This window comes from Cynocephalus volans, chromosome 1 (genome assembly GCF_027409185.1).
Source record: "Cynocephalus volans isolate mCynVol1 chromosome 1, mCynVol1.pri, whole genome shotgun sequence".
Classification (NCBI taxonomy): Eukaryota; Metazoa; Chordata; class Mammalia; order Dermoptera; family Cynocephalidae; genus Cynocephalus; species Cynocephalus volans.
The window spans coordinates 201,710,314-201,735,373 of record NC_084460.1 but is presented as its reverse complement, the minus strand read 5'-3'; the positions used below and the strand labels follow the sequence as shown (position 1 = coordinate 201,735,373).

The window sequence follows — 25,060 nt, the reverse complement described above, 5'->3', positions numbered from 1 at the left end:
CAAAAAACCAACTTTTTGATTCGTTGATCTTTTGAATTGTTTTTTGGTTTTCAATTTCATTCAGTTCTGCTCTGATCTTAATGATTTCTTTCCGTCTGCTAACTTTAGGATTGGATTGTTCTTGTTTTTCTAGTTCTTTAAGGTGAAGTGTTAGGTTGTTCACTTGCCATCTTTCCATTCTTCTGAAGTGAGCATTTAATGCAATAAATTTTCCCCTCAATACTGCTTTTGCAGTATCCCACAGGTTTTGGTATGATGTATCATTGTTTTCATTAGTTTCAATAAACTTTTTGATTTCCTGCTTGATTTCTTCTTGGACCCATATGTCATTAAGTAGAATGCTGTTTAATTTCCATGTGTTTGTATAGTTTCCAGAGTTTTGTTTGTTATTAATTTCTAGTTTTAATCCATTGTGGTCTGAGAAGATACATGGGATAATTCCAATTTTTTTGAATTTATTGAGACTTGATTTGTGACCTAATATGTGATCTATCCTGGAGAATGATCCATGTGCTGATGAGAAGAATGAATATTCTGAGGTTGTTGGGTGGAATGTTCTGTAGATATCTGCCAATTCCAATTGGTCTAGAGTCTTGTTTAGATCTTGTGTTTCTCTACTGATTCTTTGCCTAGATGATCTGTCTAATATTGACAGTGGAGTGTTCAGGTCCCCTGCTATTATGGTATTAGTGTCTATTTCCTTCTTTAGGTCTAATAGAGTTTGTTTTATAAATCTGGCTGCTCCAACATTGGGTGCGTACATATTTATGATTGTTATGTCTTCTTGATGGATCAGTCCTTTTATCATTAAGTAGTGTCCCTCATTGTCTCTTTTTATGGTTTTTAGTTTAAAGACTATTTTGTCAGATATAAGAATAGCCACTCCAGCTCGTTTTTCTTTTCTGTTTGCATGGTAAATCTTTTTCCATCCTTTCACTCTTAGTCTGTGTGAATCTTTATGGGTGAGGTGGGTCTCTTGTAGGCAGCATATAGTTGGGTCCTGCTTTTTGATCCAGTCAGCCAGTCTGTGTCTTTTAATTGGGGAATTTAAGCCTTTCACATTAAGAGTTGTTATTGAAAGGTGTTGATTTATTCCTAGCATTTTATTGGTTGTTTGGTTGTCTTAGGTGTCTTTTGTTCCTTGCTTTCTGATTTACTGTTTGGTTTCTTTGTTTGTTGGTTCCTTAGGTTGTAGATAGTGTTTTTGTTAGCTTGTTTTCTCTTCACGAATGCCATTTTTATTATATTAGCGGGTTTAGATTTTTCTTAGGTTTTTATGGCAGTGGTAGTTATTTTTCAGGAACCAAACCCAGTACTCCCTTGAGGATTTCTTGTAAGGGTGGTCTTGTGGTAGTGAACTCCCGCAGTTTTTGTTTGTCTGAGAAATATACTATTTGCCCCTCATTTCGGAAGGATAGCCTTGCAGGGTAGAGTATTCTTGGCTGGCAATCTTTGTCTTTTAGTATTTTGAAAATATCATCCCATTCCTTTCTAGCTTTTAGGGTTTGTGATGAAAAGTCTGATGTTAACCTGATTGGGGCTCCGTTATAGGTGATTTGACGCTTCTCTCTTGCAGCTTTTAAGATTCTCTCTTTGTCTCTGAGTTTTGCCAATTTGACTATGACATGTCTTGGAGAAGGCCTTTTTGGGTTGAATACGTTTGGAGATCGTTGAGCTTCCTGGATCTGAAGATCTGTGATTTTTCCTATACCTGGGAAGTTTTCTGCCATTATTTTTTTGAATATGTTTTCAATGGAATCTCCATTTTCCTCCCCTTCTGGAATACCCATGACTCGGATATTTGAGCGCTTGAGGTTGTCTGATATCTCTCTCAGATTTTCTTCCATGTCCTTGATTCTTTTTTCTTTCATTTTGTCTGCTTGTGTTATTTGAAACAGCCCATCTTCAAGTTCAGAGGTTCTCTCTTCAACTTCGACAAGCCTGCTGGTTAAACTCTCCGTTGTGTTTTTTATTTCGCTGAATAACTTCTTCAGTTCAGCAAGTTCTGCTACATTTTTTTTCAGGACATTGATTTCCTTGTATATTTCCTCTTTCAGATCCTGTATACTTTTCCTCATTTCATCATGATGTCTAGCTGAGTTTTCTTGTATCTCATTCAGTTTCCTTAGAATTATCACTCGAAATTCCTTGTCAGTTATTTCAAGGGCTTCTTGTTCTGTAGGATCTAGAGTATGAGATTTATTAACTTTTGGTGGTGTACTTTCTTGATTTTTTGTATTTCTGGTGTCTTTTTTTTGGTGTTTATTCATTGTGGCAGGGGGTTTCACAGTCCACCGGTTTGAGACTAATGACTAACTAGGATGTTGCTGTGGTTGCCAATTTGGTATGGCTCCCGCCGTGACTGCTCAGTTGGCCTCTAGTGTCTTGTGTGTGTGGTTGCCTCAGGTCTTGGGCTTCTCCGGGGATCCACCTTTCTGGTCAGCTTGTACTCTGCTGGGCTGGTGGATCACGTACCACAGGGTGTGTGATCTCTGTTGAGCTTTCACTTTCTGTACAGGACTTCTCCCCGTTCCGTGTGCTCTGGCCCAGGCTGTTAGATTGTGCAGTGGCGACCCCACCGGGTGTGTGGTTTCTGTCGAGTCTCCGCCTCCCTGGCCGCACGTCTCCCCCCTCTGTGCACACTGTGCTGGGCTGGGGTGTGTCTTCTGCACCCCTCGTCTATCAGCTGGGCCTTCAAGACCCTGCTCAGCACCGCCTCGCCCAGGAAGTCTACCAGGTTTCTGCTAGGCACAGACGACCGGTCTCTCTGGGTGCCTTTGTAGCACTGTGTAGATCTTTCTCCGGTTTTGTTCACCTTTGTATCCCCCCGGTATAAACCGAGTCTAGTGCCCGCCTGCAGCCTGCTCTCCGGCAGGTTCAAGCGGACCTGGGAACTCTCCTACCAAACTATTCCCAACCAGAAATTCGTTAGGCTTTTTTCCAAACTGGTGGTCGCAGAGATGGTATCTGCCTCCCAGTAACAGGAAGTTTACCGGGCCAGAGTCCCGGGTGTGGTGGAGTGACAGTCGGCCCGCCCCTACTTCCTAGCTCTCCCAACACTGGTCGGGACGCCCCACACCCCCAGCCCCGCCAGAGAACCGTGGAGGGAGTGGGAGAGGAGGCCGGCCCGCAGGGTCCGGAAAGCCCCGCGCCAGGCCAAGCAAATGGGCTCAGTGATGGCCGAGCAGGGCGGAGCTGCCCGCACCTGGGAAAATGGAGGCAGCACGGGGGCATTGAGTGGCCTGGTGGTGCAGGCGGGAGCCGCGTGGGCATCCACCCCCCGAACAGAGCTGTGCCAGGGATCACTCACAGTGCTGTGCCAGGTCGGGCGCTCGCTCTGTCTCTGGTTTGTTGCCTTCCGTGTTCTCGGCGCTGCCGCCTCGGGGCTGTTCAGTCGCAGCGCCGCTTGGGCGCTCCCAGGAATCTTCTTTAATGCCAGCTTGAAACCTCGAATCCTGAATAGGGCAGCTGGCCGCCTTCAGCGCGGCCCCGGCCTCCGGGATCCTGGCTGCATCCACAGCAGCCCTGGCGCCGTGTTCCCTGTTTCAAGACTCGCTTTTGCAGCTAAGAATCAGTTCTTTTCCTGCTCCACACTTCAAAGCTGTTGCCTGTAAATGAGGCAGCCTCTCCTGCCGGGGGCAAAGTGGCGTTGAGCCCCCACGACCGGCCAGCAGCAGCAGTCCTCCCTTAAGAGATGGCCAGAGGAAGGTCCACAAGTTTCACGGCTGCCTGAGGCCCAGTGGCCACCTTTTCCACCTCAGCTACTCCGCGCCAGCCGCTGCAGCCGCCGCCATCTTGAAAAAAAAAATCCATACAATATTTTTAAAAAGGATCACTCATTCCTCATTCAATGGCTTTGACACCCTTTTCAAACTTCAGTTCATCACTGATGTATGAATTCATTTCTGGATTCTCTATTAAATTGATCTGTACGTCTATTCTTATGCCAGTACCACAGTCTTGGTTACTGTACTTTGTAGTAGGAATTGAAATTGAGAAGTGTGAGTCCCTGAATTTTGTTTTTCTTTTTCAAAATTTGATTTTTGAGTCTTTTGCATTTTTATACAAATTTTAAGGTCAACCTGTAAATTTTGTAAAAAATAAAAAGAGGAAGCTGAAATTTTGCTAGGGATTGTGTTGACTGTAGACCAATTTGGGAAATATTGCCATTTTAACAAAGTTAAAGTCTGCTGATCCATGAACATGACATATCTTTTAATTTATTTGATTTTTTAAAAATTTCTTAAAAGAATATATTGTCAGCATACAAGTCTCTCATCAGTAGAAAGTATAAACTTTTTTATTAAATTTATTCCTATTTTATTGTTTTTGTGGCTATTATAAATGGGATTCTTTTCTTCATTTCATTTTTGGATTGTTTGTGGTTAGTGCATAGAAACACAATGTTTTTTTATATTGATCTTTTATCCTGTCACATTGCTGAAATAGTTTAGTAATTTGGGCTGTTGTTTTAATGGATTCCTTAGGAATTTCCATATGTAAAATCATATCTCTGTTAATAGATGTAGTTTTACTTTTCCTCTTTAATATGGAATTATTTGATCCTATTTTTTGCTTAAATGCCCTGGCAAGATCCTCCATTGCAATGTTAAAATAGAAATGATGTGAGGAGACATCCTTGTCTCTGATTTTAGGGAGAAAGTATTTAATCTTTTTTTCTTTTGTAGATATTCTTTAATAGGTTGAGACCCTTTCCTTCTATTTCTAGTTTGTTTAACACTTTTATCATGAAAAGGTGTTGAAGTTTAAGTGCATTTTCTGCATCTATTGAGATGCTTGTGTCGTTAATTTTTTCAATTCACTAGTATGGTATATTGCACTGATTTTTGAACATTTAACACAACTCGTATTCCTAGAATAAATTCCATTTTATCATGGTGTATAACCCTTTTTATATGGATGGTCTGTACTTTTTATCCACTTAATAATGTAACTTGAAGATCTTTTTATATGAACCCCTTTGTTTCTTTCTAATATTTAATGGCTATGTAGAATTTCCTTGCATGAGGTACTACCATTTGTTTAACTATTTTCTTCTACAAAAACAAAAGGCAGCCGTGTTTGGAAGGCTTAATTCACAGTAGTAGTATTTCTGAGTCAAAGGGAAGGTGAATTTAAACAACTTAACAGCAAAGAAATCAAATATTTCGATTTTAAAAATGGGCAAGGGAGCCACATAGACATTTCTCAAAAGAAGACATACAATGGCTAACAGGTGTATGAAAAAATGCTCAACATCACTAATCATCAGGGAAATACAAATCAAAAATCACACTGAAATATCATCTCGCCCCAATTTAAGTAGCTATTATCAAAGGCAAAAATTAACAGATACTGACAAGGATGCAAAGAAAGGGTAATTCTCATACACTGTTGGTGGGAATGTACACTAGCATGGAGAAAATTATGGAAGTTCCTCCAAAAATAAAAAATACCATATGATTCAGTAATGCCATTGCTAGGTATGTAACTAAAAGAAAGTATACCAGTGTATTGAAGAGATATCTGCACTCCCATGGTTATTGCAGCACTATTCACAACAGCCAGGATGTTTAATCAACCTAAGTACCCATTCATGAATGAATGGGTACATATACAAAATGGAATATTTTTCAGCCATAAAAAAGAATGAAAATCCTGTCATTTGCAGCAATATGGAAGAATCTTAAGGACATTATGTTAAATGGAATAAGCCAGGCGTAGAAAGGCAAATATTGCATGTTCTCACTTATAAGTGGGAGTGAAAACCTACATGAGGTCGAGAGTAGAATAGTGGTTACCAGATGCTGGAGGGGTACAGGATAGGGAGGTGAAGAAAGGTTGGTGAATGGGTACCAAATTACACTTAGACAGAAGTAATACGTTCCAATATTCAATAGCAAAGTAGGGTGATTATAGTTGACAATAATTTATTATATATTTCAAAATAACTAGAAGAGAAGATTTGGAATGTTCCCAGTACAAATAAATGGTAAATGAATGAGATGATGAGTAAATCCCAATTACCCTGATTTGATCATTTCACATTATATATATGTATCAAATTATCATATGTACCCCATAAATATGTACAATTATTATATATCAATAAAACCAATTAATGGATGAACAACAACAAAAATGAAAAGTCAATTTAAAATTTATTCGATAGTATCAGATTGCATTAATCATGCTCACCAATAGTATATGATATTGCTTGTTAGTCTACTCTTGCTGTCACTGGGTATTGTCAAACATTTTAATTATTTTCAATTTGGCTGATGAAAAATAGCATTTAATTGTTATATTGATTTGCAATTATGCAATTATGAATGAGGTTAAGCATCATCTTTTCATGTGTGCTTTGGCAATTGGTTTGTTTTTCTACGTGAGTTTCTTTGTGTAAGCCTTTCAAATTGGGACTTTGCAAGTGATACTCACGTGCGGCAGCATTTTTTTTCTTTAGATATTTTTACTTGGCCTGAATCTCATGGAATTATTCATTCACCAACATTTTGACAGTTCAGTGAAAGGATTTTCTGTGTTTCAAATCTCTTAGTAGATCCATATTTGCTATTAATTGATCTGAAAGAAGCAAGAATGAATGAAAGGGAAGGAGGAGCAATAGGAAGAGCTCTGAGTAAATGTCTGTGATGAGCTCATTCAGCTATAAATACCGGTTTAACAGAAGTGAGAGAAATCATCTGCCCCATAAGGGCTGGAAATGTAACCCTTAAATCTTCCCTCAGTTTTCCAAAAGGAAATGAAGTTAACAATAATAAAAAAAAAGAGACATGCAAACTGAACACATTGTTAAAGCCTTAGGCTTAACCAAACCCCTATCTGGACATTTGAAAACATCAAGAAATGAACATTTCTGAGAAAGGGGACAAGAAATGACTTTCAGATTAAGACTGTTAAAATGCAAGTTTAGAAAATGTCTAACTCAGCTTGTAAGCGTAGCTGAGGAGATCAGCAGTGTTCACCACTTTGACTGCGAGACAGGAAAAAAGAAGCTTGTTCTTATTTCGGAGCTGGGGATTTGGCTCAAAACATAGAATTTGGAGGCAGCCCCTGATTGTTCCTTATTGTCATTCCACTGGATTTGGCTTGATTTTACAGGCCTTCTTTCTTTCCCCAACTAAGCAAAAAGTGCTGTGCCAACCGGGAAGTCAATCTAAAATTATGCTTCTCCTTTACTATTGCTCTTTGCTTTGGCAGAGAAATATCGTTTATGAAATCTCTTCCTATCAAATGGATACTGACAAATGAGCAGGAAACAGCAAATCAATTTATTATTATGAGTCCTGAGAATGAGGAGTGGTATTTCACTTGTTAACATATTCAAGAAATATTGGTGTTCAAAGTTGAAAACCTAAGCCTTGTTATTCTTTGGTTTTTCAAGTAAATTGCATATTCAAAATCGTTTTAATTGTCATACCCTTATATTTTTTGTTGGTTGCATTCTGTATCTGTTTTAATCTTATATTAAAATTATAGGACACAGATACTTTAGCATACTAATGAGTGCCAAGTTGTAAATGACAAAGACATGGTGAAAAGCATTAGTTAACTGAGAAAAATGTTAATGTAATTAATATAAAAACTCCAAATAAGTTAAAAATGAACTAAGGATATAAATGGACTTTACACAAACTAAACATGTATTGTTGATAAGCAAATAAAAAGATGTTTAACATTATTTAAAAACAGAAATGTTTATCAACAAGAGGATAGTATTTTGCACCTATCCTATTGTCAAAGCTTAACTCTGATATTACCAAGTATTGGAAAGAATATGGAACAACAGAGCCTCTTACACATTGATAGTGGGCATGTAATTGTGTTTTTATTTTGGGTAACAATTTCTCATTATTGTGTAAAGTAGAACATTCACATGCCCTTCAACCCACCAATTCCTCCCTAGGTACATACCATAAGGAAACAATTGTACGTGCACATGAGGAAACAAGAACAGGATGGTTTATTCAGTCACAGTTGCAAACAACCACTCCTCAAGTGTGCTTAGGAGCTATTAATGGACTTTTCTGAGAAAATGGACAATAAAAATGGCTTTTAACTTTGGACTATTAAAGTACAAGTTTATTAAATGTTACCTCAACTGTTAAACTAATTCACTATGTAAATTATTTTTATGTTTTTGGGTTTCTGACAAGCATCTAACTCAGTTTGCTTTGCTATATATAGAAGGGTAGTTCAAAAGGTTCATGGAAAGATTTGAATTATCTTCTAATTGTATTTTTCCATGAACTTTTTGAAGTACCTGGTATATGTTTGCCTACGATGTATTATTTAATCTTAGTTTTTGAAATTTTAAAAGATGCATCAGGCAGTACAAGATCTTTTTATACTTGTTTTCATCACTCAGCATTCTATTACTGAATCATGCATATTTGCATTTAGCTGTAGTTCACATATTATTATGACTGTAGGATATTTTATTCTTATATGATTTTCAAGGTTATATGATTTGCCATTATTTTTATATATTACATCTGTTGTTAATCTGATAATCAAATTTAACTGGACATTCTGTATTTTTGTTTGCTAAATTTATCATGAATGATACAATGTCAATAGACAAAAGTTCTGATTAATCCAATTCAAAGCAAAATGGAAGTGAGAAGTAAATATCAAATATGGTGTTATTGAAAAATATGTAAGACTATATCAAATCTGGCACAAATAAGTTTCTCTTTTAGTTACTAACCTAAATTTTCTCTTGTTATTTGGAATTATTAAGGGTAATGCTAAATTAATGGTGTTATATCAACTTTAAATGAGCCTTTGAACCATAAGAAATATTGATCAGTTGTTCAGAAGATTTACTGTTTTTTTTTTTTTTGTCTTTTTCGTGACCGGCACTCAGCCAGTGAGTGCACCGGCCATTTCTATATAGGATCCGAACGCGGGAGCGCTGCTGCGCGCGCTCCCAGCGCTGCTGCGCGCGCCGCGGGGCTGCACTCTTTCGAGTGCGCCATGGGCTCTGCCCGAAGATTTACTGTTTAAAGCACTGTAACTAGAAAAACAAGAACAATCCAATCCTAAAGTTAGCAGACGGAAAGAAATCATTAAGATCAGAGCAGAACTGAATGAAATTGAAAACCAAAAAACAATTCAAAAGATCAACGAATCAAAAAGTTGGTTTTTTGAAAAGATAAATAAAATTGACAAACCATTAGCATGGCTAACAAAAAAAAGAAGAGAGAAGACTCAAATAACAAAAATTAGAAATGAAAAAGGCGATATTACAACTGATTCATCTGAAATACAAGGAATCATTCGAGACTACTATAAACAACTATACGCCAACAAATTTGAAAATCTGGAGGAAATGGATAAATTTCTGGACACACACAAGCTCCCAAAACTGAACCGTGAAGACGTAGAAAATTTGAACAGACCAATAACAATAAAGGAGATTGAAGCTGTTATCAGAAGGCTCCCAACAAAGAAAAGCCCAGGACCAGATGGATTCACAGCAGAATTTTACCAAACATTCAAAGAGGAATTGACACCGATTCTTTACAAACTATTCCAAAAGATTGAAACGGACGCAAATCTCCCAAACTCATTCTATGAAGCAAACATCATCCTGATACCAAAACCAGGTAAAGATATAACCAAAAAAGAAAACTACAGGCCGATATCCTTGATGAATATAGATGCAAAAATCCTCACTAAAATACTAGCAAACAGAATACAGCAACACATACGAAAAATTATTCATCACGATCAAGTGGGATTCATCCCAGGGATGCAAGGTTGGTTCAACATACGCAAATCAATAAATGTGATACACCATATTAATAAACTCAAACACAAGGACCATATGATCATCTCTATAGATGCTGAAAAAGCATTTGATAAAGTTCAGCACTCATTCATGACAAAGACCCTCTATAAGTTAGGTATAGAGGGAAAGTATCTCAACATAATTAAAGCCATATATGCCAAACCCACTGCCAATATCATCCTGAATGGGGAAAAGCTGAAAGCTTTTCCTTTAAGAACAGGCACTAGACAAGGATGCCCACTCTCACCACTCCTATTCAACATAGTGTTGGAAGTACTAGCCAGAGCAATCAGAGAAGAGAAGGAAATAAAGGGCATCCAGATTGGAAAAGATGAAGTCAAACTGTCCCTGTTTGCAGATGACATGATCCTATATATCGAACAGCCTAAAACCTCTACAAAAAAACTGTTGGAATTGATAAATGATTTCAGCACAGTAGCAGGATACAAAATCAACACACAAAAATCAGTAGCATTTCTTTTCTCCAATAGTGAACATGCAGAAGGAGAAATCAAGAAAGCCTGCCCATTTACAATAGCCACCAAAAAAATAAAATACTTAGGAATTGAGTTAACCAAGGAGGTGAAAAATCTCTATAATGAGAACTACAAACCACTGCTGAGAGAAATTAGAGAGGATACAAGAAGATGGAAAGATATCCCATGCTCTTGGATTGGAAGAATCAACATAGTGAAAATGTCCATACTACCCAAAGTGATATACAAATTCAATGCAATCCCCATCAAAATTCCAAAGACATTTTTCTCAGAAATGGAAAAAACTATTCAGACATTTATATGGAACAATAAAAGACCACGAATAGCCAAAGCAATGCTCAGCAAAAAAAATAAAGCTGGAGGCATAACACTACCTGACTTTAAGCTATACTACAAAGCTATAATAACCAAAACAGTATGGTACTGGCATAAAAACAGACACACTGACCAATGGAATAGAATAGAGAATCCAGAAATCAACCCTCACACTTACTGCCATCTGATCTTTGACAAAGGCACCAAGCCTATTCACTGGGGAAGGGACTGCCTCTTCAGCAAGTGGTGCTGGGATAACTGGATATCGTTATGCAGGAGAATGAAACTAGATCCATACCTCTCACCATATACTAAAATCAACTCAAAATGGATTAAGGATTTAAATATACACCCTGAGACAATAAAACTTCTTAAAGAAAACATAGGGGAAACACTTCAGGAAATAGGACTGGGCACAGACTTCATGAATACGACCCCAAAAGCACGGGCAACCAAAGGAAAAATAAACAAATGGGATTATATCAAACTAAAAAGCTTCTGCACAGCAAAAGAAACAATTAAAAGAGTTAAAAGACAACCAACAGAGTGGGAGAAAATATTTGCAAAATATACATCTGACAAAGGATTAATATCCAGAATATATAAGGAACTCAAACAACTTTACAAGAAGAAAACAAGCAACCCAATTAAAAAATGGGCAAAAGAGCTAAGTAGGCATTTCTCTAAGGAAGATATCCAAATGGCCAACAGACATATGAAAAAATGCTCAACATCACTCAGCATCCGGGAAATGCAAATCAAAACCACATTGAGATACCATCTAACCCCAGTTAGGATGGCTAAAATCCAAAAGACTCTGAACGATAAATGCTGGCGAGGCTGCGGAGAAAAAGGAACTCTCATACATTGTTGGTGGGACTGCAAAATGGTGCAGCCTCTATGGAAAATGGTATGGAGGTTCCTTAAACAATTGCAAATAGATCTACCATACGACCCAGCCATCCCACTGTTGGGAATATACCCAGAGGAATGGAAATCATCAAGTCGAAGGTATACCTGTTCCCCAATGTTCATCGCAGCACTCTTTACAATAGCCAAGAGTTGGAACCAGCCCAAATGCCCATCATCAGATGAGTGGATACGGAAAATGTGGTACATCTACACAATGGAATACTACTCAGCTATAAAAACGAATGAAATACTGCCATTTGCAACAACATGGATGGACCTCGAGAGAATTATATTAAGTGAAACAAGTCAGGCACAGAAAGAGAAATACCACATGTTCTCACTTATTGGTGGGAGCTAAAAATTAATATATAAATTCACACACACACATACACACATACACACACAAACGGGGGGGGGGTAAGAAGATATAACAACCACAATTATTTGAAGTTGATACAACAAGCAAACAGAAAGGACATGGTTGGGGCGGAGGGGGGGAGGGAGAAGGGAGGGAGGCTTTGGTGATGGGGAGCATTAATCAGCTACAATGTATATCGACAAAATAAAATTTAAAAAAAAAAAAAAAAAAAAAAAAAAAAAAAAATAAAGCACTGTTATCTCCCTCCCTGTTACTCTGCCATGAAAAAAATTCAGCCGGTTTTAAAAACTTTAACTTTTTTATCAAATCAATATTTGTCATTTTATTTTCACTTCTTTTTATAAATATGGACATTACAAAGTTTATGGTAGCTGTCTTCTTACATATACTCTAAATAAAATCATATTAGTAACTGAAATGCTTGAAATGTGCATATCATATTTGAAATGTTAACTATATTATTTACTTTTTTGAAATCATACTATAAAATTTGCTTCATAGAATATCATAACAAGAATAAATTTAAGGAATTTGCTATTGGCAAATTTGCCCTCCAGTTTGCCCACCTTATTTTATAAACATTATATCAGACACCTTGTATAAGGCCATGATGAGGAAAACTGATTCAGAAATTCTAATGTGATATTTTTTAGGATTTCCATAGCTTTTACTTTCTATATGCCTCATTCTTTAATGTAGCTCTACTTGAATGTAATAGTACCATTTAAGAGAAAAATACATTCAAAATGTAATAATTAGAAAGCACTTAGACAATTTGAAGAATCATTAGACCAGCACAAAATGGAACATCAAAGAAATAATTTGCATAAATATGCAAGTTACAATGTCTTTTTCTTCTTTCTTTGGCCATAGCTTTTCTAAATTATTGATGTTCTGAGTGGACCAATACTGGCAGTCTTCTCAAAGTCACCTTGTATGCCCTACTTTTTAAAAGTAATTAATAGAATTAAGTGACCGTTAATTTTCACCTCTGTTAAAAATAACAATTGTTTTTTTAAATGTTTTAGTGTATGGCCTATGATATAAATCAATAGAATATTATCTTGGCTGTTCCCATTTATTGATCAATGAAGACATATGTGAGGCATTCTACAGGGTTTAGTAGGTACTGATTTAATAGTCTTAAAAACTACCTTGTCATACCATGGCCTTTTCTGCATTGGGTTGTTTTATAAGATATTCCAGTATTAATGAAGTGCATATGCTAAGAAAAAATATATAGATGAGACCATCTACTATATTTACACAACATGGATGTTGTGGGTATCACAAAAGAAATATAATTCAAGCACTATACTAAGTAATTGGGTAGCGCTAAGAAAAAAGAACATGAGAAAATATACAATAAAATAATTGATTTTATAATTCCCTGAATATAAACACAGTTATAGCTATACTGAACAGATCATGGCTTTTTTTAGTGCTAAAAGATAAACACTTGTCTGTTTGCCTCTTCCTTTTTCCACTCATTTAAAGTTAGGCGGTGAAAGAGAGCCCATCTGGGGGACTGTACCATGAACTGCCTTCTTTTCCAGTTTCTCTTTTTTTACAGTTTCTCTTTTTCCAGTTTCCAGAAAATCTCTTTGATTTTCCTTTTCTCCATCTCAACTGTGATGGAGAACCCTTCTTTCTCCTCACACTTACTCAAGGTTGACTGGCTTTATAAAACCCTTCCTCATGCTCAAGCCAGGGAATTTGATCATTTATGGACTGCACTGTAAAATAAACATATTCGTGATTATATTTAATTACATCTTTGAAATTTTTTAAATTTTTTTAGGATGAGAGATGACTTGTCTAAGCATTTTGGGGAGGTATCAATAAACTAATAAGGAGATTGGGTAGTGAGGAGTGTTACACCCCAAATAAATTAAACATAACTGGATGGTGTGTATGTGTGTGGGTTGGGTGTTAAGGAAGTTTGGTGAGGTGAAAATTGAGGTTGCAGGAAGAAAACACCAAAGGGTCCGTGAAGATCTACATTCTTGTTTTCATCATTCTCTATCTGTTAAAACTGTACACTTTCAGGATTATTCAACTGAAGCTCCTGGGCCAGGAATTCTTGTTTTATGGTCATTAAAGATGCCTATAGATATTTTTATCACCAGCCAGGATCTAGAGTAATACTTGTTCCGACTGCACAGTCCCAACCCTTCTGTTATTCTCAATTTTAAAGCAACCAAGTTATTTGTACCAACTTGTGTTAACTTTAACACATCTCTATTCTTCTCCTCTCGCTCAGTCCTTTCTCAGCTTCAAGTCATAGAAATGCATATCTTATATTTTTTGGCACTTCTGACATTTAAGTTTGCGTTTAATGATTTCTTGCTATGATCTTTAATATCTGACATCTTGGAACACCATCATTATCTCATTTTTACCTCTAGTTATAACGCTTCTGACAAAAGTGAATCATTGCAATGGAGCTTCTTAATAGGGACATTACTACGGCAATAAAAGATGTAAATTGCAGTTCCAAACAACCTAGAAGAGCAATCACAAAACAGTAATCAATTGTTCAATGAACTGCACATATAATAATATGCATGTGAGGTCAGATGAATCACTTGAGCTAAGGAGGACCGAGAAGGCTTAAAGGAGGAGAATTAGAGTGATATTTTAGAGAACTAAAATCTGAACGAGAAGGTAGAGGTGAAGGTATTATATATAGCAAGTGGACTGGTTGAACAGTACAGCAGAAAGAAAACATGCACATTTAAAAAGTAAAAGTAATAGTTAACAATGCTCATAATAACTGCATTGCTACAGACCCACTTCTGGCAGAGCATGTTATTTGAGGGGTTTTGCCCCTTTTCTTTAGAGGGATGGTTTTGCATTGAGCATAACCTTGCATCTAATAGTCCAGGCATCTCTTTTAAACTCCAGGCTTTTATAAAAAAGTCCTAAGGATTTCCTACTGGATATCCTTCAGGGACTACAGCTGTAACATATTTAAAATTGGCAGGTCTAAAATTTTCCTCAAAATATACTTGTTTTAGTTTTTTCCCCAAGTTAAGATGTTGCAAAGACAACATTCCCCCAGTGATAAAAACCTGAAAACCCAGAGTCATTTTGTACACTTTCTTCTTTCTCATTCTTCAAATCTAATCCTTAAATTGCTTTGTTTTTATCCACAACCTCTCATGTGCATGTCCCTTTCTCTTTATGCCCCTTCTTCTTCCTTAACTTCTTGACATTTCCTGCCCAGATTGTCATGAGAGTCTCTTACCAGATATGACCTCAAGATATCATCAGATCCAACTCACGTCTCATGCAGCTGCCAAAGTAATAGTTCCAAATTCAAATCTAATTTTGAAGATTCCTTAGCTTTAAATTTCACCATTTACGAGAATAGTGATCAGCTCTGCCACATTCATGTTGGTAAGACTGCACTTATTATAGATATTAGTGGAAATCATAGAACTGTCTCCCACCTTCCCTGGAATTTTTTAAGCTACTTGTGTATTTTGTGAAGTTATTCATAATGTAATGTATAATTTCATTTAACTAGAAAAGAGTGGATCATAAATTTTTCCCTTATATTACCACCAAGCACACGAGTACAATCCTATTCTTTAAATACCATAGCATTGTTTACTTTTCTCTCACCCATTTTTATGGCTATTATTATTTTATGAAAAATTAGCAAACTGGCAGCTTCAGGCAGAATCTGGCCCCTATATATTTAAAAGGATTAAATTGTAATTTATTTATTTATTTATTTATTATTAAGTTGAAGTATATTTCATCTGATATTTATATCACCGTGCTAGTTGATGAACTGGTTAATATATATTTTTTAAAAATTCAGTTGGATATAGTCATACAACATATGTCTTTAACAGGACCAATTACTCTATGTTTAATATAAACAATGGATATGCTTGGGCTGGATTTATCAATTTACTGTGTGCTCTTAATGACACCTATTCTATTTTCTTATTTTTTCTATCTTAATTTCTTCCGTGTTAAATTTAAAAATCTGCACTTTTACCTTATTTATTTCAGAGTTGTATAGTCAGTATTTCTCGGTTTTTAACAGAAAGTACAGCATACACTGAAAAACTAATCACAGTGTTAATCGATTTAATACCTGTGACCTCCATTTTGACAATATAAGGACAAGAAGTACAACACCAATCTATTTATCTATCTTCATTTAGCTTAAAGAAATGTTGATATGTATTTAAAGTATTTTAAAATACTTATGCACAGGTCATAAGTAGACATAAATAAAATGAAAATCTTTACATGTCTGAATGCAGCTTCTAAATTTAAAAAATAGAAACAATATTGTTATCCACCAAGATAACCACTTGGTTCCTTTCTCAGTCACCATTCTCAAGAATAACCAACACTTTAAAATCTAACAGCATAGACTACGTTTACCCCCTTTATCCTTAATATAAATGGAATCATACAACATGAGCTCCTCTGTATTTTGCTTTTTAAATTTTATATATTGTTTTGAATTTATCTGTATTTTTACATGTCATGAATCACTCATTAGCATTGAATTCTATTGTGTATATTAGACAATTAACTTAATATTTCCACTGAATTGTTAGTGTGGAATTCCAAACTGTTTGGAGCTATCTCAAGTTGAAGAGATGTAAGAATACAGCACAATTCCACTACTATGTATATATCCAAGAAAACATTTTCTAGAATTTACATAGCAGCACTATACCTAATAGCCCTAAAGTGAAAGATTACATTACAATTTAAAAATCATGAGATTGCAAACTAATATTTTGATTTCTAGCTTCTCTTAAAAAAAAAAAAAATTGGAAAACCAGCCCATACTATGTGCACTTTCTTATAAGAAAACATTTATCTGGAGCTGAGAGGCTCCTGCCCCTTTTAGACAGACAGCCTGACTATTCCATCTGTCCTCAATTCATTCTTACTCTACAAAGGTACTTGGGTTTTGAGCCTCTGCTCTATCATGGCCTATGGAGATTCATGGTGCTTGTCTTAATCCTGCCCAGTCTAGGACAGAAAAGATCCTAGTGGACTTTGTTTCCAAACTTTGTAGCACCTTCAGTGTCTACAATTGTACCTGTCATATACTAAATGTTCAATAATTGAGCTTTGATAGAATTGAATGATATATACAAATGAGGTACCGCAAAGTGATCCCAAGCTGCCTGAAAGCATGCCTTGGTTTTTCGACGTGATCAAATGTCTTGTCTTTCTTGTTTAATTGGTCTAATTAATCATCTGAATATTTATTTTCCTCTGTTTATCCTACTTTGCCTGGCTTTAACGAAATATTTCTAGATGGCAGGATTCATGTATTTTAATGCCCTTTGTACTATGTTGGATGTCAAAAAATGCACTGGTAGGCATCATTGCTGAAAAATGGCAATAAACTTCATAGAAACTATTTCTCAATCCTTTTATTTCAATAGTGATCAAATTGTTAAATATGTAGGTAACACAAGAGCATTATTGGCAATAATAAACCTCCCAAAAGACTAATTTGAAGCCATATCAAGTTGAGACTCAACCAGAACTACATTAATGTCCACAATTAGGGTCAATGTCAACCACGGAGTCTCCCATGACTGCTAGGAAAAATTAATCCCTCAGATGCAACAGAGGATAACATTAATGGCTTATACTAAGAGGGATTGGCCTGAGATTTCCAGCATCCCTTTGTCTCTTGACTAAGCTGCCAAGGTGTATTTCTTATTTGTGTATCATCAGTAAATATCTCTGCAACACCAGTGACGTGCCTGTAACTCTCTAAATTCAGAGAAGGATAAGCAGCTTGGGTCCCTGAAAAGATCTTTGGAAAGTTTCCCAGTTTATGTGCTGCATAAACTGGAGGCAGTATTGTGATAATTAATAAAGTGCCAGACTGGATAATTGTAGGAACTGTAAAAGATACTAAAATGTTCTTACTGGAGGCACAGATGCACCTGTGAAAGCGTGAAGTTAATTTGAGTGAGGAATATCACATGAGGGTGAATGGGAACAAGGGAGGTGAGATTTTCTTTAAATAATTCAGACTTCAATCATGGAAGCTCTCTACAAAAAAAAAAAAGAAAAAAAGAAAAAAGAAAGAAAGAAAGAAAAAACAACAACAACAAACAAAAAACACAAAAAACAATGATGAATACTCATGCTGATGAGATAATGCAAGGTTTATGAAAGGAGACCCCCCCTTGATATTCTTATTAGGTGTGCTTCTCTGAGTCCTTGAGAAAAGTTTAAGAACTCTGTTATTAGGATTTTGTAAATCCTCATAGGACAGGAATGATGGCATTGCCCTCTGAACTAAGTTTTAAATAACAATACCCCTCCTGATACTGTTAATGTTGAAAGAGATAACCTTGTGTCTTCATTGTTATCTTAAATTTACCACAGAATAATTCCTATTAAATTTCAATATACAATAGGTTGGTCAGAGAGAGAGAGAGAGAGAGAGAGAGAGAGAGAGAGAGAGAGAGAGAGAGAGAGAGAGAGAACAAGGATGCCTATCTCACAGTATTGCCCTGAGGATTATTGAGGTTGTTGACAGCTGCAAATTTCTTAGGAATTAGCAGATCATATGATAGATGACTAATCAATAGTAGCTGCTAATGTTGTTGTTGTTGTTATGTGCATTATTATTGAAATGGGTCGTTTAAAAAAAAAGAACCAAAATTCTTGACATAAATTATTGCAAATGATCACTCTGATTTCTATATGTAGGCAGGCAACCCCCCAAATCTTAGCATTGCCATTTGATAGTATGTGTTTCTGACCACTCCATTCTCTTTATATCTGGCTCAGGGATTAACAAGCTATGTCATTCAACAATTCTCTGACATTGATTGAGGGCCCTACAATTCCATTCAATTCTGATACTAACTAACAGGAATTAGTGCAGACCCCATAGATTAAGGAGCTCAGTCCTGCAAGACTGCCCCCACTTCAGATGCTAGCTGCAGGTCCTGGGTCCTGGGGATACCTGCACTCTGTTCAACTTGGCTACAAATGTGGAGTTTCATGATACTCCCTTCAGGTTGGACAATTCCTTAGAATGACTCACAGAGCTCAGGAAAGAGATACAATTATGATTATGTTCATTATAAAGAATAACAAATATACAGTTATCTATAAAGGTACACAGGGCAATGTCCAGAAGAGTCTCAAACACAGAAGCCTGTGTCTCCTTGGAGTTGGGGTATATCACCCTTCCAGCACATTGATATGTTGATCAACCATGAAGCTCTCCCAAAAAATTAGTCAGAATTTTTTTTTATCAAGTTATAATTATATAGGCATGATTGATTAAATCACCAGCCACAGGGCTGAAGTTAAATCTCCAGCCCTTCTCCGCTCCCAGGTCTTGGGATGGATTTGAAAGTTCTAATCCTGTAATCACACGGTTGATGAGGTCTGGTAACCAGCCCTATTCTGAAGCTGTAAACTAGCCCCATCCCTCACAAAGAGTCCTCTCATCTATATCTCATTAGCATAAAATCAGATATGGTTGAAAGGAGTTTGCTATGAGTAACAGACATTCCTATCACTCAAAATTCTGAGGGTTTTTGGACCACTGTGCCAGGAACCAGGATCAAAGACCAAATATGCTTTTTACTTATAACATCCAAACTTTTAAACTATTGGTTAGTCTGAGTTTCTTATTTTATCCATTATGTTTTGGGAGTTCTTAAATAAAAAAGAAACAAACAACAACAACAAAAAGCAAAAAAAAACCCTAAAAAAAACTCCAAAATCCTGACTTCACCATTTTCTGTTCCTCATAAAGAGTAGTCTTGTGGAAACTGCCTTGACATAAGATGTACAAAATTATTTATGTATGCATTTCTCTGCAAATACCATGCAAAGTATCTAGTTTGCTTAAAATTCTCATACAATTTATTTTGGTTTTTGTTTGTATTTTGTAGGTTTTTGATGTATCAACTAAATTTGCTTGTCCTCTCTTTAGATATGAATTAGACAAATATCTCTATTTCAATTGAAATCTTTTCTCCACCTTCAACGTATTTCTCTTTCATTGTGCATTTTAAATTCTTTCTGCCACCAAGTCTGTTCAATTATTAAATTACTGCACAGGCTCAAAATCACTCTGGTACAGTGTAGTTGTTGTTTAATATAAAGTACAATCAGTTATGTATTTGTCCTTTAATTTGTTTCACCCTGGGAGTTTCCTTTAAAAAGATTTCTGTCTTTTATGTATTTTCTTTAAATATGAATATTCAACAGTAAAAGCACAGAGACAGAAAATCATGACACACACAATGCCAACATTTCTTTTCCTTTTGTTTAATCCAACATGCAAATATAAAATCATTTTGGTTAGTTAGGAATTTCAATGAGCCTTTGACTTTTTTTGTTTTTTTTCTTAATAAAATGATTAACATATTCTTTAAGGGATAACATACAGAAATATATATTAGCAAATTTTTTCTTACTGAAATGTGTAACATGACCCTTGCAAATTTTTTGCATCTCTAAGAATATTCATACATACATGCATACATATGCATATGTATAATAAGACTGAGAATGCCTGTTTCGTAGTTTTATGATGAGAATTGAGATCATTTTTCATATTTATATGTCCAAATTCATGTAAATCTCTCTGTTATTAAGCTTTTTTAAGATAATCTTTTCTTTCTTTTTTCTTTTTTTTTCTAGGTAACCTTTAAAGCATCAAGACATTCAGTTTCACCAGACTTAAAATATGTCCTTCTGGCATATGATGTCAAACAGGTAAAGGGGTGATCTTTGAGAAAACTTTCTCTGTGATGCATTCAAGTGGCATTTCATAGTTTTACTTAGCTATCTACTCACTTAGGGAAAATTTGGCATATCCAATAACTGCAGGCAACATTGATGGCTACTTTGCACAAGAGAGGTTTGTAGATGATGTCCTTTCTTTCATACCTGGCTAGTAAATGACTGGGACAAGTTGACATATGCCTGTGCTGACTGAAGTCAATTTCTTTTTAGAAGGAAATATGGCAGTGATTAGCAAATCTAAAAAAAAAAAAAGATGGGCGCTTCAGGATAAGCATTACTATCCAGGAAATTTTCAGGAGAAACTTTATTATATATTTGAGGGTTCTGTGTATGTATAAACTGGGGATGTTCCTACTAGCTTCAATGTATATAGTGGGAAGGGAAGCGTAAAACCATTGATTGGTTTGTAATCAATGAATTATTTGGAGTTATTTAAATGTAATCTTTGTGTTTGTAGAAAATTCTGGGAGTGGGTGAAGCCAAGAAATTAATACTAAATAAAAAAATGTTCTAATTGCAAATGGTCTTTCATTATCCTATGTCGGCTCTAAGCACAATTAGATCTTTATGTATGGGTGTTGACTATTTTGTACTTAGATGTAATTCGAACGGTTTAAAAACAAAGTAAATGTTGGAAAGGCAATTCAGCAGATTAGTAACTGTAGAGAATAAATGATTGGAAATCATTCAAGAAAGTTTTATGAGCTTTAAGATGGATAATAAAAATTTATGGACTTAAGGCAGGAAGCCTCATATAATGCTTTGAAAGCTGTTGAACACATGGAATTTCACAGTTCAAAAGACCTGTGATTTGATGGTTTTGGAATATACATGTCTTTTGGAATATACATGTGCTGTATTTTTTAGAGGATTTTGTTTGTTTGTTTTGATTTAACATAATTAATTTACACTGAAAAAGTCAGGGAGATTGTAATCCGTGGCATCTTTTCCCATCATACTCATATATCTTGGTCTTTTTCCTTCGCTTTTGCTCTGTGTCATCTTTATTCATCGAGATTTTGTAAATCACATGTTATAGTAAGAAAAACACTTGACTTTTATAAACAAAAATATTACAATATTCTAAAAAAATTTAAAATAACGTTATTTATCAGAAAAAATTAATCTTACAAAATGACTGCTATAATAAACTGGTCATGAATTTTTAAAAAAATCAAGTTTCAGTAGCTATAGTAGTTAAGACCGGAACTGGCAGCAATATAGACACATAGATCAATGAAAGAGAATAGACGAACCAGAAATAGACCCTCGTAAATATGCCTAACAGATTTTTGGCAAAGGTGCAAAAGCAACTCAATGGAGTAAAGATATTATTTTCAACAAATGGTGCTGGAGCAATTGGACATCTATAGAAACACACACACACACACACACACACACACACACACACACACACACACACAAGAAAACAAACAAAAACCAAAAATACATATTGGCCTAGCCCTCACACCTTATACAAACTGAAACTCAAATGGATCATGAATTTGAATGAAAAAATGTAAATCTATAAAACTTGTAGAAAAGTCAAAAAAATAGGAAAAAAATCTTTGGGATCTAAGGCTAGGGAAAATAATCCTAAAGTATACACCAAAATGCAGTTCAAAAAGGAAAAATTATTACTCTGTGATAAACATAACTATGAGGATACAAATACAAGCTAAAGTCTAGGAGAAAATATTTGCAATTCACATATTAGACAAAAGACCGATGTTCAAAACCGAACAGATAAAAGCAACAAGGACCACCAGAAAACAGCAAGCTACAATCAGAAAATGGGCCCAGACAAGCAAAGACATTTCACTGAAGAGGATATACAGATGGCAAATAAGCACATGAAAATAATTTAATATCATTAGCTACTAAGTAAATGTAAATTAAAATCACAATGAAATATCGCTACACACCTATCAGAATGTCTAAAATTAAAAAAACAAAAACTAGTGACAGCACCAAATGATGGCAGGCAAGCAGAAAAACTATACCATTCTTGCACTGCTGTTGGGAATGTACAATGTTACAGCTATTCTGGAAGATATTTGGTCAGTTTCTTTAAAAACTAAACATGCAATTACTATCCAATCCAACAGTTGCATTCCAGGGCATTTATCACACAGAAATAAAAGAAATAAAAGTTTATGTTCAAGCAGAAATCAAATATTGATGGTACCTTTATTTATAATAGCCCAAAACTGAAATTACCCTGATATTCTTCAATGGGTGAAAGGTTAAGCAAAGGTTAATCCATACCGTGAAATATATATTCAGCAATAAAAAGGAACAAGCTTTGATATATATACAATCTAGATGAATCTCCAGAATTATGCTGAGTGAAAAAAGCCAATTTCAAAATATGATTCCATTTATGTAACCTTCTTGAAAAGACAAAATTATAGAAATGGAGAACAGATTAGTAGTTTTAGGGGAAAAGGAGGGAAGTGGGAGTGGCTCTTTTTATTTGATCGGGCAACATGAGAGATCATTGCGGAGATAAAAACATTCTGTATCTTGAATATACAAATGTCAATATACAGGTAAATGTCTTGTACTATAATTTTGCAAGATATTACCGATTGGGGAAGCTGTGTAAAGGATACATGGGATCTTTCAGTATTATTTCTTACAACTGCGTTTGAATCTACCTCAAAATAAAAAATTTTAATTCATAAAAATTCTGTAATAAAAGAAAGTTTCCTAAAATAAGGCTAAAATTTCCTAAAATAAGCAGGACTATATTTTTATGTCTGCTCATCCCAGATAGTATTAATGACCATTTTCTAACCACAGGAACTGAAGTTGTTTTTTTCATTTTATTTTTAAATACTAAATTTTTGTAATTTAGTTTTATCTTTAAAGGAAAAAAATATGGAATGTAGAGTATAAAACTAGATTAACTTTTACTATATGTCAAAATCATATGAAAATATGATTAATAACAAAAACATATACCTATGGACCAATCTTCATATTCTCATATCCTGGTTTTTTTTCTTTTTTATGATACTTAAGGACAAATAAAGATATTTTATGACATAACAATCTCTGGAAATGAGAGAAAGCTATTACTTTAATAAATTAAAAATGATCAAACTAAATTTCACAAACTTATACCACTTCATTCGTTTAGTCATTTTATTCATTCATCATCCACCAAGAGAAAATCGCTGGGCTAGATACTATGCCGTGTGTGTGTGCGTGCGTGCGTGCGTGTGCGTGCACGTGCGCGCGCACACATAAGACTGAGATATCCTGGGTTATCAAGGAGTGGTTCCAATGGCTTTATAAGCAGAGCAAGTGAGCATGTTAACTCTCTTGCTCATGCCGTTCTCGCCATGTGATACCATGCATTGCCAGGGGACCTGTAGAGAATTCCCATGTGATATCCTGGTCACCACAGGACTCTGTAGAGAGTTCCCACCCAGAAGAAGGCCCTCACCAGATGTGCCCCCTGGACCATGTACTTCACAGCCTCCCAAACTGTAAGTCATTTTCTTTATAAATTACCCAGTTTCAGGCATTCTGTTATAATAAACAGAAAATGGACTAATGTGTTACTGAGTCTATGTCTGTGGACCTGAAGTGGACATTCTCAATCTTGGCTATACATTAGAATCACCTGGAACAGTTACGCACAGTTTTTAAAATTATCAACGCTTAGATTCTATTCTACATAAAATCTGATTTAATTTGTCTGTGGTATTGTCCAAACTTCGGAGCTTTAAAAACTCCTGAGGGAGTTGCAGTGTGCAGCCAAGGTTGAAGGTTGCTGAACTGAAGTGAACCTGCCTCTTCCACTTATTGAAGACTTTCCAAATTTCAGTAAAAGGAAAGGCTAGAAATAAAAAAAAAATAAAAATAGCTACTTTTTATATTGCACCTACTTTGTGCCAGAGACTTTATTTATAGACCCTTAATCCTTAAAAATTTCTTCATAGCAGTTGATATTATTCTTTTTTTGGCAATAATGCATAAGCTAAGAAGACTTCCCAAACTTGCCTAATGTGATTTAAGGATGAATTTTTTTTTTTTTCCGGAAAAAATATGAACAGGCTCAGCATAGCAGGAGTGTTATAGCTGGGAAACTCATTAGAAATTCAAATTCTCTGGTCCTAGCCCAAACGCACCAGAACAGAATCTCTAGGAGTGAGGCCTGGTAACCTGTGGTTTGGCTTAGAGGACCCAATCCCTTAAAACACAAGAGCTCTACCTGAAAACAGAGCTAAACTACCAGAAGCTAACCATGTACAGGACAAAGATGTAGAGAAAATATCACTTAAGAAAGATGAGCTATCATTTTTTTTTCTTCAGTGTTTCACAATCCTTTGCTACTGGATTTAA

General features: G+C 35.6%; 1 protein-coding gene across 1 annotated transcript in view; it reads left to right on the top strand.

The window, feature by feature from the left end:
• Positions 1–25,060, top strand: part of DPP10 (dipeptidyl peptidase like 10) — a 686,000-nt gene that overhangs the window by 319,010 nt on the left and 341,930 nt on the right. Inside the window, exon 5 of the mRNA XM_063093496.1 lies at positions 20,600–20,674. Within this exon, the coding sequence (XP_062949566.1) occupies positions 20,600–20,674 (75 nt within the window). The remainder of the gene's footprint in view (positions 1–20,599; positions 20,675–25,060) is intronic.